Source organism: Corvus hawaiiensis, chromosome 30 (assembly GCF_020740725.1).
Source record: "Corvus hawaiiensis isolate bCorHaw1 chromosome 30, bCorHaw1.pri.cur, whole genome shotgun sequence".
In the NCBI taxonomy this organism is placed as follows: Eukaryota; Metazoa; Chordata; class Aves; order Passeriformes; family Corvidae; genus Corvus; species Corvus hawaiiensis.
In genome coordinates, this window is record NC_063242.1 from 5,895,819 (window position 1) to 5,911,853 (window position 16,035).

A 16,035-nucleotide genomic window follows, 5' to 3' on the forward strand; every position below is an offset into this window, starting at 1 on the left:
GATATAAGGAATGTTGTACACATTAAACACTGACATTTTTTTACACACAAGCACTCCTGTTATGCCTTAGAAACTAATGTTTTCTCTAAAGGCAGAAAACAGTGAATCAGTATGTTCTGAAGTATATGAAAGAGTTTCAATTACCACCTAATTTGTCTTGTTTGAATTTACAAAGAATACTAATTTATTTTTGTCTGATGCATAAATATTTGTCACTGAATTAATCATAGTTCTGTTTTTAAAGCAAGTAGCTTCAGGGCTGATTCTACTTCTAACATACAGTACAATATGTGTGGAACGTACAGAAGAAAGGTAACAGAATCCATCTCATCTCTTCCTAAATATGTCTATAACATACATAACAATTTGCAACAATCTATTAAAACTAATTATTAACATGAAATTATTAATTTTAAAGTAACTAATTATTAAGCTGGAAATTAAGGGCAGAGGCATTAGAGTACAATGCTTATGAGTAAATGTGTAATTCTGAAAACAAGAATTAGACCCTGAAATTACAGAAATTTTAGGAAAAAGAAACCCGAAACAACAAGGTGTATCTATAAAGTTATCAATAATTTTTAATTTACAGAAAAAGCACAAGTTATTATGCAAACGAGTGCTTGATTTCACTGAAAACAATGAGGATATGATATCACAGTGACTGGAAAACACCAGTTTTTCAGAGAAGAAAAGCCAGCAACCAGATATTCTAAACTTTCAGTGCTTCTCAAAACACCATGACTCACTTTCTCTCCCAAGGAATATATTTTTGTGACCAGGTCTTTCCTACCTTCACACGGGCCATTGCCCATGCTGCTGGATTTTGTATTTCTGCAGGAAGGCAGCCCTGATGCTGAGACCCCAGTCCCTAGAGGGGTCTGTGTGCACCTGACTCCTCCAAGGGTACAGGACTGCAGTTACATGGTGTCGAACACCATCTTCCTCACTCTGGGGGAAAACCTCAAGGACACCAGCTGATTAGTCTGTGCTGTGCTAACCAAGCAGAAGCTGACCCACACTGCTGACTGTTTTGCTCAGCCTGGATTAAACGTGCACAAGAAACACTATTTTTGCTGTGTTAATGGGATTTAAGCCTAAAAAAAGAGAACTTTTGCTGCATATAATGCCACAACCTACTTGTCAGCTTTGTTTTGTATAACATGCACATTCCTCTCTTCTCAGTGATAAGCCTTATATTATTTTAAATTATATTTGAAGACAGGCAGTCTGTCACTGGATTGAGTGTTATAATTGCAAAATACACACCCAGCTTCCAGGGCCACAAGTTTCTCTTATAAATGATGCAACATTGCATAACCACTATGAAGCATAACAATAATATGCAATTATCTAGTCAAGAGAATTATGGATCAATAGCATATAAATATTTATTTCGCTAAGTCTTAACTCTCCATTCAGTAAGAGAAATTACTTTTTAACATATGTTTTAACTAAGATGATGGTATTTTTCTACCCTCTGAGCTTCATCATTGTGCATGATGGAGGAAAAGAAGCACAGCTATATAAAAGTAGGACAAGACTCAGCCATTACTCATTAATTTAATAGTGCAAATATTTCTGCACGTAAATGTATAATAAACATACTTGGGTTGGTTAATGTACTCATTGTGTAAATGTTGTCATTTACTAGACAATGAGCCAAAAGGAAAAAAATTCTTCTTTGAGCTTGGTAAAGAAAGGAAGTTGTCTCTATAAGGAGGAGCAGCAGTCTTTACAGAAGGAACCTGGAATGATTCCAGCTCCCCATCCCTTTCTGAAAGGATTTGAACAGCCTGAGTTTGCAGAAGACAGGTGGGGACTGCTTAACATGTAATACTTTGTACTTGATCTTCCTTTTCCTTTACACACACATACGCACACATACATATGTATATGTATATTTCATCTAAGTATATATATTCTTCTCCTCATAGCTCTACTACAAAGCCCTCCAGAAGAAAAACTGCTCTTACGCCAGCACTACGTTTGACAAAATTTTTGGATGCATTCCTCAACCTGGGGCTGGGCAGCTGCCCGATCCCTTGTGACTGCATCCCTACCCTCCAAAGGGCAGCTGGAGTCACTGGGCTGGAAGAAAACGCCCTCCTTTCTCCTCGGCAGGTGGGCAAGGCGCCAGGTCCCTCCGCGGCCCCTCTGTGCCGGGGCAATCCCCGCGCCAAGCGGTGCTGCCATGCCGAGCCTTCGCTGCGTCCGCTGTGCCGGCACAAAGAGGGTCACAGGCCAAGTGTGAGTCATTGCTTAAAATAGCAGCGGGCACAAGACTCCAGCACAAAATGTCGCACAGGGCAGCCTGGAAAACAAAACTGGACAAAACTGGCTGGAAGAGCGGCTATCTAAACGCGGCTCCCCTGAAGGACAGACTGATGTTATAGTTAAAAAACTCTGGCATTCTGAAATAGCCACAGAAGTGGAGGGTAAAGTAATCCTCCTATTTAGCTGCCTTGCTTTTTACCACCAAATAAAGGGTTATTTTCAATCGGCATTGCCCATTAGGACTGAACAGCAATCTCTAAATAGGTAAAATTATCTGTTTCTGCTCTGTTCTTGTTCAAACAACAAAGGAATGTTCTGGGCAATGCCTGTGTCAGGGTAGGCATGAGGAGTGTTCGCAGAGGGTCCGACTAACACTGGGGGAAAATAATGAGGTCCAAGAGCTGCGACACAGCTCCTACCAACAAGACAGGCAGGAGAGCGGTGTCCGAGGGAAAGCATGTAGAGGAAATGCGTGCTAAAGGGAAATAACTAATCTGAGGGTCGGGAGAGAACAAGGGGGGGATCAGCAGGGACAAGTAAGAGACTGAGGGAACAAAGACTGAAATGTGGAGTTACTGGAGAGTGCCATTGCCGTGCTACATGGGCTTTTAATCACGATCAAGCGAGAGAGACGGTGCCCGCACTTGTCTTCCGCCTGTAATCTCTGTAATATCGCTGCCGTTCCGGTGAGTCACAGGCACCAGCTTCCAAGGAAAGCTGGGAGAGATGCGTTCACCCACCCTGGCAGGCCGCGCCTTGCTGTGGCACAAACCAGCAGGTCAGCGCCCCGAGGCTCCCCAGTGCGAACCGGCACTGCTGGGCGCTTCGGGAGCACCCCGGTCCGGGGCACGTTGGACGGCGAGGTTTCCCTGGCACGCCCGAGGCCAGGCACAGGGGCGGGCCAGCAAAGCCCGGGCCCGGTGCTGAGATGGCAATTCCTCCTGCTCGCCCTGGGCCTTCCCACTGGGAGAACGCTCAACAGCGGGCTGCCTCCTCGCTTCGCTCCCATTGCTTCCATGCCATTCCTCCCTCCTTCCAGAGACGGGGGAGGGGAGGAGGGCATAAACCTGTCCTTGTAGTACAGAAATAAAACCGCTTACTTCTCTCCAAGGATTAGGTCTGTGTCTCTGGAACAGCAATTACTTATTTATAAAGCTTAGCCAGCCTCCGCGGGAAGCGCTGCGACCGCCACGGAGGAACACGGACTGTCACCCGGGCTGCTGTGGGGAGATCAGTGCAGCAGACAAGCCCCTCGCCATGTCAGCTTTGAATACATGTTGGACTTTAATTGTTGTCTTATTTACAGTTTTACTGCGCATACGTGGGACGGGCTAAATACAAACCCCGACGGACCAATTACACAAAATATCCCACTACAAGACTTGTTTACCGATAACATCACCACGCTTAAGGCTGAAACAAGTTTAAGTATTCCCGTAATGGGACGGAATGTGGGGATCAGGCGTTCGTCGGGTGGGAGAGAGGAGATCTGTCCCGGGCGGATACCGCCTCGGGCGGGGGTGGGGGGGAAGATGTTCCCTCCTTCCCCCTTTGCCTCACCCCACTCCCCCCCCCCCCCCGAACCGCGTTGAGCAGCCCCATCCGGGTCCTCGTCCCGCGGGCACCGTGCGGGGCGGGCAGGTGGTTACACGAGGCGTGACCGGGGGGTGGAGGGGAAGAAAGAGCAGGTCAGTGTGGATTCCTGGCGCGGGGAGGGCTCGGAGACGCTCCAAGCCGGTGTTGCACTGTCCTTCCTGCCGTTCCGGACAAGGCGTGCCCACGGTGGTTACCGAGGCTGAGCTCTAATGCCCGTACCACAACAGAGCGCCACCCCCCGGAGGCACGAGGGCTTGGTACGCGCCGGCGATGCGGGCAGGGCGGCGCCTGTGTGACTCAGGCGCTGCCATTTTGAGGGGTTGGTGGTGGCTGCGCAGCTCGTCTCGGCGCTCGCTCTGTGCCGACGCACAGGCACTCCCGCTCTCTACTGCCCGCTCCTGCCGTCGCCCTCGAGGACGTCCCGGGACCATCTGGGCGAAAAGCGGCTCTCCTCAGCCCTTTCATCATTCGTCCCGGTCCTCCTTGGACGCCGCTCCGGGATCTCTCTATGCCCGCCGCCCTCCTCCGTAGGAGCCGCTAGCGCAGGGACAGCGTCCTCCTCCTCCTCCTTCCGCTGCCGTCGCCTCTTCCTCCTCCTTCTCTGTCCGCCACCATTTCCCCACTCCCCGGCCCCGGGGCGCTGAGCTAGACTATGGGGACCAGGTCGGGGCCGAGCAGCGGCAGAGCGGGCGGCCCGGTCACCGTGTCCCCTGCGGCAGGGATGGGGGGGCTCCGCGGCTTCGTGGCTTTATCTTGACATGGCTCCTCTCCGTGCTGCCAGCACCGCCGCCGCCTCCTCCACTGCTCCTCCTGCGCCCGCCGGCTGCGGGTAGCGAGCGGGCCACGGTCCTGGGCTCTCGTCGGAGCCTCTCAGTCTCTTGCTTAACTGGGGGGGAAGCTTTGGGAGGGGTCCCTTTTTTTTTTTTTTTTTGTTTTTGTTTTCCTTTGTTATTTGTTCCTTTCTCTCCAGAGAGAGAAGGGGGAGAAATACTTTTCCCCCCTCCTCTTCTTAACCTGGTCCGACGAATTTGCTAACCTAAAAACTTTTTAACCCCGACTAATCAAACACCTGGGGAGGGGAAAAAATGTCTGGAGAGAGGAAGAAAATAACCTGATAATAGGGGATTTGCTTTTTTTCGGGGGAGGGTGTTTTAGAGGTTTAAAATTGCAACCTAGATTGCAATTTAAAAAAAAAAAAAACCTCGCAGAAAATTCTGTCACCGAAAAGCAGGAGCAAACCACAGTCCATGTTTTCCGACTTGTGGCAATGAAGTGAGAGGGGAGAGAGGCGGTGCTGCTGTGGGTGTCCCGCTGCCCCGGGCGCGGCCGCCCTGCGTGCTGAGAGAAGCCGAAGGGAAAGTCAAGAGCGCCGGCCATGCACAGCCTCGGCTGACCGTGCTCGCAGCGGCAGATAGGGAGAGAAGGATCCCCGGGGGATCAGCAGCCCAGGGAGTGTATGAGGTGTCGGGCGATGTAGGGCTCTCCCACTGGTAGGGAGCCCGGGTTTGGGGCACTGATTCAGGTTTTAGTCTCTCGGTGAGATAATACTGTCCTTTGAACCCCTGTCCGCCCCTTGTCAATGGCCATCATGATCCCTCTCCTCTTCGGCAGCAGTAGCCTCAGGGCAATGATGAGCAGGATGAAGTTAGAAATGACTCCGCTGTCTTTTCTCTTTGCTCCCCTGCAAACCAGCGCTGTGTTGTCTGTAGTTGATTTTGTTATTGTTGGCGGCAGAGAAATGTCATACTTCCCGGGTTGTGCACTCCTCCTTTGCACCCTTTTCTCTGCTCTCCACCAAGTGTAATAATTCTAAAGAAAAAGACGGGCAACATAGCAATAGTGGAAGGCTGAGAATAATAATCAGTAGAGTCATGAATCTGGCTGGGGTAAAACGCAGTTTGTAATTTCAGCTTCGGGTTTTTTTTTTGTAAGCAGAGCAAAAGTACCCCCCCATGGATTGGGCTTGTGCCAGTTGCTTTTTATTGTACACATAAATTGTGATAAGATTTGTTTGGGGTTTGTTTTCCTTTTTTTTTTTTTTTTTTTCCTTCATTCTTACCCACTTATTCCTGCCGCTAAACTGTTCAAATTTTTCTCTTCAAAATTCTTTGGGTTTTTTTTCTTGATTTATTGTAAAACCTCTTGTCCAGCCATGGCTGGACAACTACTTTCTTTGTTTCTTGACCCCTCCAATACGACATTCTCGTAAAATATTGCCTGAGGTGCGGTTTTGGGTTACATTAGCGTTTGATCTATTCAGTCGTATTAGCAGGAATCAAACGACTTGTTTCTGTTGTACTTAAGTCTTACGAAAAGGTGCCCATAGTTTAGCGACAGTTTCCAAAGGCTTTAGTACCACCTGTATTACAAAATGGGGGACCCAAACTCCCGGAAGAAACAAGCTCTGAACAGACTTCGTGCTCAGCTTAGAAAGAAAAAAGAATCTTTAGCTGACCAGTTTGACTTCAAGATGTACATTGCCTTTGTGTTCAAAGACAAGGTAACTTGGGTTTAAAGTGTGTGTCTGCGTTTGTTACACGTTAAGTGTTCTGTGCAAAGTCTTGCTGCCTGATTGCATCAAATGTTTTATCCTTAATAGATTTCCATTTTATTTTTTAAACTGCTAGTTGCTCTAATATTTACTTCATGTTTGTCATTTTGGCTCTTTGTATTTTGTAGTTTTGTAACGCAGAGGGTTCCAGTGCCTCGTTAAATGGTTACTTGGTAGCTTCTGTATTGGGTAGATATTTTTCAAAGTTAACACTGTAACTTGTTAAACCTAATTGGGGTTTGACCTGCACAAGTACTGTGAACAGTTGAGCTGTGAAGGGAATCTGAGGCGATTGCCGAGTGTGCTTATCTGGTGAAAGCAGAAGGGAAGACCTGGCAGTTGAAGGGAGAAGTCACAAAATGTGATGTGGAAATGGCCCAAGTGCGCAGGCACATGTGGAACTGCTGCTATCATTTTGAAAGGAAGTGGGGAGGGCAAAAAGGAACTCTTCATTTGCTTGGCTGCTTCCTCTGCTGCGGGATGCTGCACATCTGGGAGGGGGAGCTGGGTCTTTCTAAAGCCAGCTATAGACCCGCAATTGTGGGAGAGTGTTTATCCACAGAACGTTAAGAAAAGTAGGTATTTATGGGAAGTGAATGTGCTGAACAAACGAAGAGGAAGTGAAGATAGAAGAAAAGGGCAACAGAGTACATAATGCACAAAATGCATGTAGATGAGCACTGAAACCGTTTAATCCCCTCAAATGTATAGTTTTTGTGTTTGCTGTAATAAGTAGGTGTTTTTAATGAAGACTTTTCCTTGAAAAGCTTCTTTAAAATTCTTGAGTTCAGTTTGCTTTTGTTTGTCAGTTCCAGTGCAAGCACAGATGGATATATTGGGGTATAATTTCTGGGTACTGTGTCATAGTAACACAGAAGTAGATGTTTAAGCAGTGGCAACAGTTAGATTTTCTTAGATGACACAGCTTTAAGTCTTTTACAGTTGGACATTGATACTACTTTTTGTTTGCTTTGTAGAAATTCATTGCAAATGCCTGTTTTAAATCCTGTTATATTTGCTTATACCACAGTGAACTGAAGATGTCCATCCCATAGCAGTTTGCTTAAAGTAGGAGGTTAGCTCAAGCTAGCTTGGTCAGCAAATAGTTGCCTGTTACCTCTGTTTTGATGGGGGAGGAAGGGAAGTGGAGCAGTGTTTGGTAAAATATACTTTGTCTCTTAAGTAGGTCAAGACTTCTAATGAGCTGTAAAAAAGCTGTGAGAAACAGACATAGAACGTCAGTGATTTTATGTCCTCATAATGTTTTGACCTTGCTTGAGAGATGCTGAAATATTTGTAGTGGGTATAAAAGTTATTTAGCAAATTAAAATAGTCCTCCTTTGAGGAGATTATAGCTAACTTCAGATGGGATCTCAATCACCTGCTGTCAACTGAATGTAGCATTGAAAGATTTCACTTTTCATAAAGGGTCAACTGTAAAAAATTGAAAAGCAGGGAAAAAATGTGTAATTATTGATATTTGCAGAGAAGCTTGCAATGCTCTTGGTCATCCCAAAATCATGTACCCTACTTGAAGAAGGGGCAATTCTCTTAATGTTTAGATAGAATTTTAGTGTTTGCAAGATTGATACTTAAAGCTGCATTTTTGGAGACTATAAAAACCTGTTCAACTTTTATAAAAAGTTGTTGGTCTGATTCTGTTTAATTATAAACTTTTGCACGTAAATTTAGCATGGTTTGTGTCGAAGTCCAGGCCTGTGTGATGTGTACTTTAAACATTTATACAGAAAATCACAAATCCTGAAATAAACTGTTACCTATAGTTTCCTAGAAAGGATTGTAATCTTAATGTAATCTGTGCTTTTTTTAGAAGAAAAAGTCAGCGCTTTTTGAAGTGTCTGAAGTGATACCAGTCATGACCAATAACTATGAAGAAAATATCCTGAAAGGTGTGCGGGATTCCAGCTATTCTTTGGAAAGTTCCTTAGAGCTTCTGCAGAAGGATGTAGTACAGCTCCATGCACCCCGCTACCAGTCTATGCGCAGGGTAAGGCTCCTTTTTACGCTTGCTGAATTACAATTTTTCAGCACTTGTGCCTTTCCATGGGAATCTGAAGGCTACTCCTGCCTCTTTTTTTTTGCTGCACGAGGGCTCTGTGGGCCGGTGTTTATGGGGTCTAGTTTGAACGGTAGCAATGATGTAGTAACAGTTCTGATACTGTTTAAATATGTAGTTCTTAAGCTTTACCTTTCATTTGTCTCATTCAGAGATATATATGCCTTGGGAATTGTATCTTCTTGCCATCTTTGTCCTTTAGAAGGCATGTGTTAATAATTCTTGCAACAGCTCCTGCTGTACAACTAAGTGATTTTGCTTTATGAATACTGGAAGACAGTCTTTGCTAATGTTTTCCTTAAGTTGTAGTTTATATTAAGTGGGTACTGATACTAAAATTCAGTGGAAAGCAAGGAGGACTTCAGTTGTGGTATGAGTAACACAAATGGAAAATCAAACAAATGTTGTATAAGTATCACCTCTAAAGTACATGCCTGTATAGATAAGTTGCTTATCTGTGTCTTTGACTACTGGAGGGAATGTAAGTACAGAACTTTACTGCTCACAGGATGTGATCGGCTGTACCCAGGAGATGGACTTCATTCTATGGCCTCGTAATGATATTGAGAAGATAGTCTGTCTCCTGTTCTCTCGGTGGAAGGGATCTGATGAACCCTTTAGGCCTGTTCAGGTATTTGGGTTTGGGTTTTGACTTCAATAACTAACTTATCCCTGGAGGGAGTGTTCTCTTTAACCAGTAAGTTGATAAGGTATGCGAGTTCTGCGGATGTTAGAAAAATATGCTGTCCTGATTTTATTTAAAAAGCACTCAATGTTTTTAATGCCAAATTCTGCTTCCTGTCTTTATGCACTGTTGTATTCCAAAATGTAAGTTTCCAAAGGGCCTCTGCAAATGACACATATGTATAAATGCATATAGTGTGTTTGTATTTGTAGAAGTGGATTAGATGTGCCTCTTACAATTGAATCTCTGTCTAAATGTGATGGTGTTGTTAAGGTTCTGTCAGTAGTCCAAATTGCTGTATTTGATTAGATGGAAGAGTGAGATGGATGGAACCTTCGCATTATAATTTTGCCTAGAAATGGTTGCACAGGGATCTTCTGCCACAAGAAGGTAGATTGGGTTTTATATATGCTGCAGGTGAAGTTGTACCTTTGGGTTGTTAATGTCATTGCAATGGATAATGTCAGTCTTGGCAGAATGAAATTAGGAGATTCTTTAAATTGTGCCAAGACTCTTGTGTGTCACTGCCATGGTCCCCACTTTCTGCTTTTCAGATTAGATCAGAAAAGGAAAGAACAAAAGTGGTTGCAAAGCCCCAGATTGAAAGAAATTAATGGGTTACACGTGAGATTTATCTTAATAAATATTTTATTCTCCTTCTTCACACCATGTAGGCCAAGTTTGAATTTCATCATGGCGACTATGAAAAACAGTTTCTGCATGTTCTGAGCCGAAAGGACAAGACTGGAATTGTTGTCAACAACCCTAGCCAGTCGGTGTTTCTCTTCATTGACAGACAGCACTTGCAGGTAAGCTTCTTTTGTCCTCGTCTTAACAAGTGTGTTTTAATCATAAAAAGCTTTTTGTTCTCGGGAACACTTGTAATTTTGCTGCAAGGTACTCAAGTAGAAAAACTGATCATGCATTCATGTTTGCATTTTGGCAATTTCAAAGGGAACTTTACGCTATAAATAGGATTCATACATGCAAAAATAACTACGGGCCACATATATGTTCACATAGAATTAATGTTCTTGTATTAAAAATTAAGTAAGTTCTAAAATAGGCCTAACAGTGTTTAGGAAAAATTAAAACATTGCTTTGGGTGATAATACAGAAAATAATTCAAGTGAAGAATGAACAAAATAGTGAAAACATTTTATGCATTAGAGTTTGCAGACTAATTGTAAGGGTCAGGCTGTTTATATGTATGAAATAGTGAATTTTAAGTATCTGTGGGATCTGCCTATTAGTCCTTAGTTAAATTCTAGGATTAATATCTTTTCTTTGGGTTTTCTTTGCCTCTAGACTCCAAAAAACAAAGCTACAATCTTCAAGTTATGCAGCATCTGCCTGTACCTGCCACAGGAGCAGCTCACTCACTGGACGGTTGGCACCATAGAGGATCACCTCCGTCCTTACATGCCAGAGTAAGGTACTGGCCAGCAAAATGGGGAAGATCACAGAACGCAGCAGTGGATTTTCACTTCTCCTCACCACTTTATTCTTTCAGAATTCAGAAGAAAATGGACTCATGTTCAGAACACTATACATTGTGAAACTTGATCATCCTGGATTTCTTTAATCATTTGTATCTCAGAACTTTGCAATTTTTTTTTTTAGATGTTTTCTGCATGGACCTTGTGAAAGAGAGGATGCTCTGCACACTTCTGCACTGCATCAGCATCTTACTAAAATGTGAAATGAAGGGACTGTACATTGAAACAAATGTTTCTGAAAGCACAAGGTGATCATTTGTGGTGGTGTTCCCATTTGTGCTGGTCATGCCCCCTAACATCTCTAATGTTAACCATCAGTATTTTGAGGGTGAGAAGTGAATGTAACGGGTATAAAAGCCTTACAGCTTTGCTGTTAATGATTGTATCGAAGAGCACTATCATTCATTCTAATGAACGAAGAAGTGGCTATTACAATAGGAAGTAAATGTGGGAAAGAAATCTTTCTTTAAAAAAAAAGCATCTCATTTAATGTATAGGCATTTTTTGCCTCTTTTATTTTGCTGGGCTGTGTCTAAGTTTACTGGCACTTTTGTTTTGGATCTCTTTCCCCAAGTTGCTGTATAACGGTATGAAGGTATTCTTTTGAGTTGAATGCATTTATACAGATGAGATAGACCTGGAGTCTGAAGTTGCTAAAGCAGCTCAAAAAAAGGTAAAATAATAGCTGCAGAAACAATGTTGGTAGAGGATTATTTTTTCTTGAGAGTTGAGACTTGTAAACTTGCAGGTGAACTGTGCAGGAAATACTGGTTTCTAAAACATTTCTTATGGAAAACCTGACGAGGTTTTTTTTTTTTTTTTTCTTTTGGAATAGACATTATAAACCAATGTAAAATAGTGTTTGGAGTGTCAAAAGTTGGTTCTGACAGAACATTTTAAGGTTGTGCAATGATAAAAGGAAGACTACTGTATAGTTTTGATGACAAAGAAGGCTCTGCTTAAGGGTTGAGTACTTTACTGGAGTAAAACTGCATAAGCCTACTCCCTTTGGATAAAACTAGTGCTTACCTGTTTAAAACTTGTATTTAGCTTTTGTTTGGAATTGGAAAAAAATGGAAAATAAATAAATTAGGTGAAAGATGGCTGGTTTTATTTATGTAAATCCTATTACCTGAGTTTTCATAGTAATTTGCATCTTAACAGTGTCACCCACTACAAACACTGAAAATGTACAGACTGTAAAACGTTAAGATCAGCAAAGACCAGTGGCAGAGGTGTTCTTGCAGATGTGGGCCATACATTTTGAAAAGTACCTGTCAGAAATAATGGCATTACTAGTATCTTACTGTATTGGTGCATACATATTTTTACTTCTTTGGTTATAAGTTCCTACAGGTTAATATGAAAAACCCTAGAAAAGCCCTAAAAAAACCCCACCTGAAAGCTCCAACTTCACTTTCATAGTTGCCTTAAGTTATAAAGAAATACCTTGAAAATGCTGCTCTTCAGAATGTTAAGACACTCTAAAATATTTAGTAACCACCATGCCTGTTAATAGTCCTGAAAATTTCTCAACTTTAGGTGCCTCTTCTTGGAATGATCTGTAAGACATAATACAAAGTGTCCACATGAAGCTTGAACTAAGTTTCATAGGGTCTGGAACATGAAAGTTTCAGGAGTTTGGAATTTGATTCCTAAGTGCCATCCTTTGTTCTTAATTTGTCATTCTGGACATCATCTCACCTCACTGAGAACAGGGCCATAGTTACCTTGATGAGCAAAGCAAAGGACTTAGTTCTTGCATTAGGAATTTTGGTCTTCTTAGAAAGAAGCCTCAGGATATTGGCTTGAGCGGCTGTGTACAGTGCTTTTCAAATGTCAGTAATCATATGGATTTTAACTTTAATAATTCTCTGTATTACAGGAAAACAACCTGTTCAGTTTAATTCCTTTTTTAGTTTTGTACAGAGTGCATAAGACAGGCTGCTCATTTGTTTCTCATGATGAATCATGCCATGCTTTCTTGGGAGAACACAGTTAGGATTAGAGGAAGCAAAAAACTGGAAAACTAATTTTGTTAAATGTGGTCTATACTACCCAGCTAGCAAACCTTAGGGTTTTGCTGTGCTATCAGAGTGAGTTGAGAACCATCTGCATTGTCTAAGCAGTGGGCAAAAAAGGATAAAGGGCACCAACAGGTTTCGGAGTATGAGAACCTTGGGGAATATATGTATCATTTGTATCGTTCGGCATCTTTGAAGAATTTCTCTCACCTTAAACATGTTGGCTTTTGAGGGAAGAGATTAAATTTTTGTTCCACTCTTTCTCAATGGAACTTCTAGTTCAATCTCAGAATATTCTTCTGAGTTACTTTAGCAAAATGCCCTTTGGAAGTGAATGGAAGTTCATAATACCTAGCTTTTGGTTTCAGGCCCTCTTTATATCACATTAATGGCTTTTTGGTAGACTTTTTTCAAAGTGTAGGTTTTATCTCACAAAACTAATGTTTCCAAAGCACAGTTTGTGATGGTGTGCACCTCATTTTTGGAGCTTTTTGTAAATAGAGAAAGGCTCCCTTATAAGAATTTTAATTACTACCTACTGTCAACTGCTTATGTGGCTGCCTTGGACATACTAATACCAAGAATTGAAATACACTCAGTATTGCACCTGAATATGGGACTTTAACCAGGCTGTTGCCTAAGGATTTATCATGAGACCTGGGTAAGTGCCAAGGGGGCAGGCATAAATTAAGTAGACAGAAGGCCATTAAATGTTAAATACATGTCAGTGAATTGTCTGGTGAAGGGAAGCTTGTGTCAGGTGCTTCCTGAATGATGAGAAGCTTCTTAAATGTTATAGTCTGTACATGATTATGAAGCTTCACTTCTCAAGCTTCTTAAGCTGTGCAAGAGTTACCAAAATATGGTAAGATGGACAGAACTGCTGTACAAGTACGGCCAAAATATAACAGGCCTGCATTTAGTTTGCAGTTGATGCCCACTGTGATGACTGTCTCAAAGTATAAATTCCCTTCTCAAAAGCTATTTTGCAGCTTTAGTGTTTATTTTATAAACATGAAAATTTATCTGTTAAGTGATGTATCAGGTAGTAGGAACACACTGGGATTAGTCAGTGCTTCTCTTTAAAAAAGAAAAAAAACTGGTTACTGAATTGGTTACTAATTTCTGAGCATTGGAAGTTTTAGATCAAAGGTACTGATCTCTCTCTGCAAGTTCATTTTTTTTCATTGCAAAATGTTAAGTCTGAGAAAAACAGCAGGTGGAAAGATGAAAATCAGAACTTGTAAAATTACCTAGACTTTAAAAAAATTGACATTTCTGAAAGACCTACTGTCTTGTACTTTGAAAATACAAACCCAAGGATCAGCCTGCACTATGGTACTTGGGAATGACCACATCTTTTCCTTGACACATTAAGGTGCAATGCATTAGTTTTGAAATTACTTAAAATGTGATACAAGTGCCATAAACTCTTGGTCCTTGCACGTACTTGCAGCTTGTGAGCTCTGCAGGCATCCTTCCCTTCCCACTCCTGTTCTGCTGCCAGGAGAACACTGCTTTTTCTCGCACTCGTTTGCTGAGCCATTTAGGTTACTTGCAGTTACTGAACACCAGCTTATGTTGAATGAGGATCTGGGGAGTTGAACAGTGAGAAGAGTCACTGAAGGGTTTTTTGCCTCTTAATAGTGAGATTAGTCTAATGGACTGTTGGAGGCTTCATTTAAGATTACATTAAGGTTTCTGCCATTGAGCATGATAGCTGAAGTCAAGAGTGAGTAGAGTACATTTACATTCACTAAGGAAATAGACATGCCATGTGAGTTTTCTTAATTGGTATTTACTTTTATTAGCCTGGAAAATCATCTCAGATTTTTCATTTTGCATTTATTGCAGTGGTAAATTCACAAGCTGTGTAAGCCTACAGATTCCGGAACAGCTTTCTGGAGTGAAGTAATGAGACAAAACACAATTAAAGCCCTTTACATAAGGTCTGCAGCAGTAGGTGCTGCTTCCTGCTTTGTGCACCCCAGCTGGGAAGGAGCTCGTGCAGCTCACTGGATAGTGCAGATGCTGTGGAGGGCTGCATCAGCTCTACAGGTTAACTGAAGCTACAGTACTGAAGTAATTTCTCTTCTGCTTGGGTGACTGAAATGCTTTTTAGGGCTGAAGATATCTGTGGCCTACTTCTGCTTGGGAAGGATTTACATATGGGAAGGTCCCTTAATTTAAGCACAATTACTGTATGCTAGAGCACCCACTAAACAAAGTGCTCCTCTGGACTCTGAAATCTATTCAAGCAGCTACTGCTTTTAAGCAAAAGAAATCAAAGATCCAGAATTTTACTACAGTGGTACAAGCTCCAGGTACTGTCTTAGTTAACAAAAATAAGGGTCTTATTGTTTTGGTGGAGTTAATTTCGTTCTGGTTTTTTTCCTGAAGGAGAGTAAATGCGCTTTGTTTGATAAAAGCTGGCAAGTAATTTACTCTCTTTTAAGCGAGAACTGTATGTGCTGCTGTGTCTCACAACCACAGCAGCTTGGGATCGTGCTCTGGTGGTAGCAGTCATTCAGTGAATGCATTACAGAATCACAAAGGCGATAACTGTCATCGTCTTGTTCCTGATCTCAAGTAGCAAAATAGGCATCTAAGTGGGTTTTTTTCATTCCCATGGACAATGATGTAAGGGAGAGGTTTGGGGGGTTCTGGCTAAATGGTTTTTTTGCAGATGGAAATTTCTGAAATTGTGAATGATATAATGCAGTTGGAAATTCTTCCTTATGCCCTGGCAGTGGCCCAGAGCCAGTCAACGAAGCTGAACAGATTTGAGCTGCTGTTCAGAACAGTTACTTAACAGCCTAATTCACCTCACATCCATGCCCTCCCCCCCATCCCCCTAAGGTGGAGATGTCTGTGAATTTGAGAATTGTAAACCAGCAGCTCAGCCATGAGACCCCTGTGATGGGTGGCTCGACCTGAAAGACTAACAAGGAGTTCTGATATTTCAACGTGTTTCAGCAGGGACGCCCTTCCTTACCTTCTCCCTTTTTTATCAGTGTCAAGATGAGTCTTCCCAAGAGCTGGAATCTGTAATGACTAAACCACTTCTCACTGCATCTTAATCTGTGATCTGTATTTGCCCTGATTAGCATCTGGACCCCTGGTTTCAAGTGCCAGTGGGAACAAGTCTGTTCTGATTCCTTATTTTCTCAAGGCATCTGTAAAGCACAGCTGTACATAGTGCAAGCCCGTGGGTGTCAGTCTGAATGCATTTGTGCAATAGCAGTGACGTGAAACCAGCATGGAACGCTTGGCTGGCCAGGGTACTGCATGAAGTGGGAAGCTGAAGTTACTTTCACTGAGAGAGA

The 16,035-nt window shown here is 42.5% G+C and overlaps 1 protein-coding gene across 1 annotated transcript; it reads left to right on the forward strand.

The window, feature by feature from the left end:
- Positions 1-4,176: 4,176 nt before the first annotated feature.
- C30H6orf62 (chromosome 30 C6orf62 homolog) lies at positions 4,177-11,788 on the forward strand. Its single transcript, XM_048289614.1, has 5 exons — positions 4,177-6,373; positions 8,256-8,432; positions 9,010-9,132; positions 9,861-9,995; positions 10,495-11,788. Exons 1-5 carry the CDS (start codon positions 6,245-6,247, stop codon positions 10,618-10,620), a joined length of 690 nt encoding a protein of 229 aa, XP_048145571.1. The 5' UTR covers positions 4,177-6,244; the 3' UTR covers positions 10,621-11,788.
- The last annotated feature ends 4,247 nt before the right edge of the window (positions 11,789-16,035 follow it).

What these genes read in the sequence shown, in the direction of transcription:
- C30H6orf62 (XM_048289614.1), top strand. Translation starts at nt 6,245, where the DNA reads ATGGGGGACCCAAACTCCCGGAAGAAACAAGCTCTGAACAGACTTCGT. An exon ending in GCTACCAGTCTATGCGCAGG is followed by an intron (nt 8,433 to 9,009) that starts GTAAGGCTCCTT and finishes TACTGCTCACAG; the next exon opens with GATGTGATCGGCTGTACCCA. An exon ending in TTGACAGACAGCACTTGCAG is followed by an intron (nt 9,996 to 10,494) that starts GTAAGCTTCTTT and finishes CTTTGCCTCTAG; the next exon opens with ACTCCAAAAAACAAAGCTAC.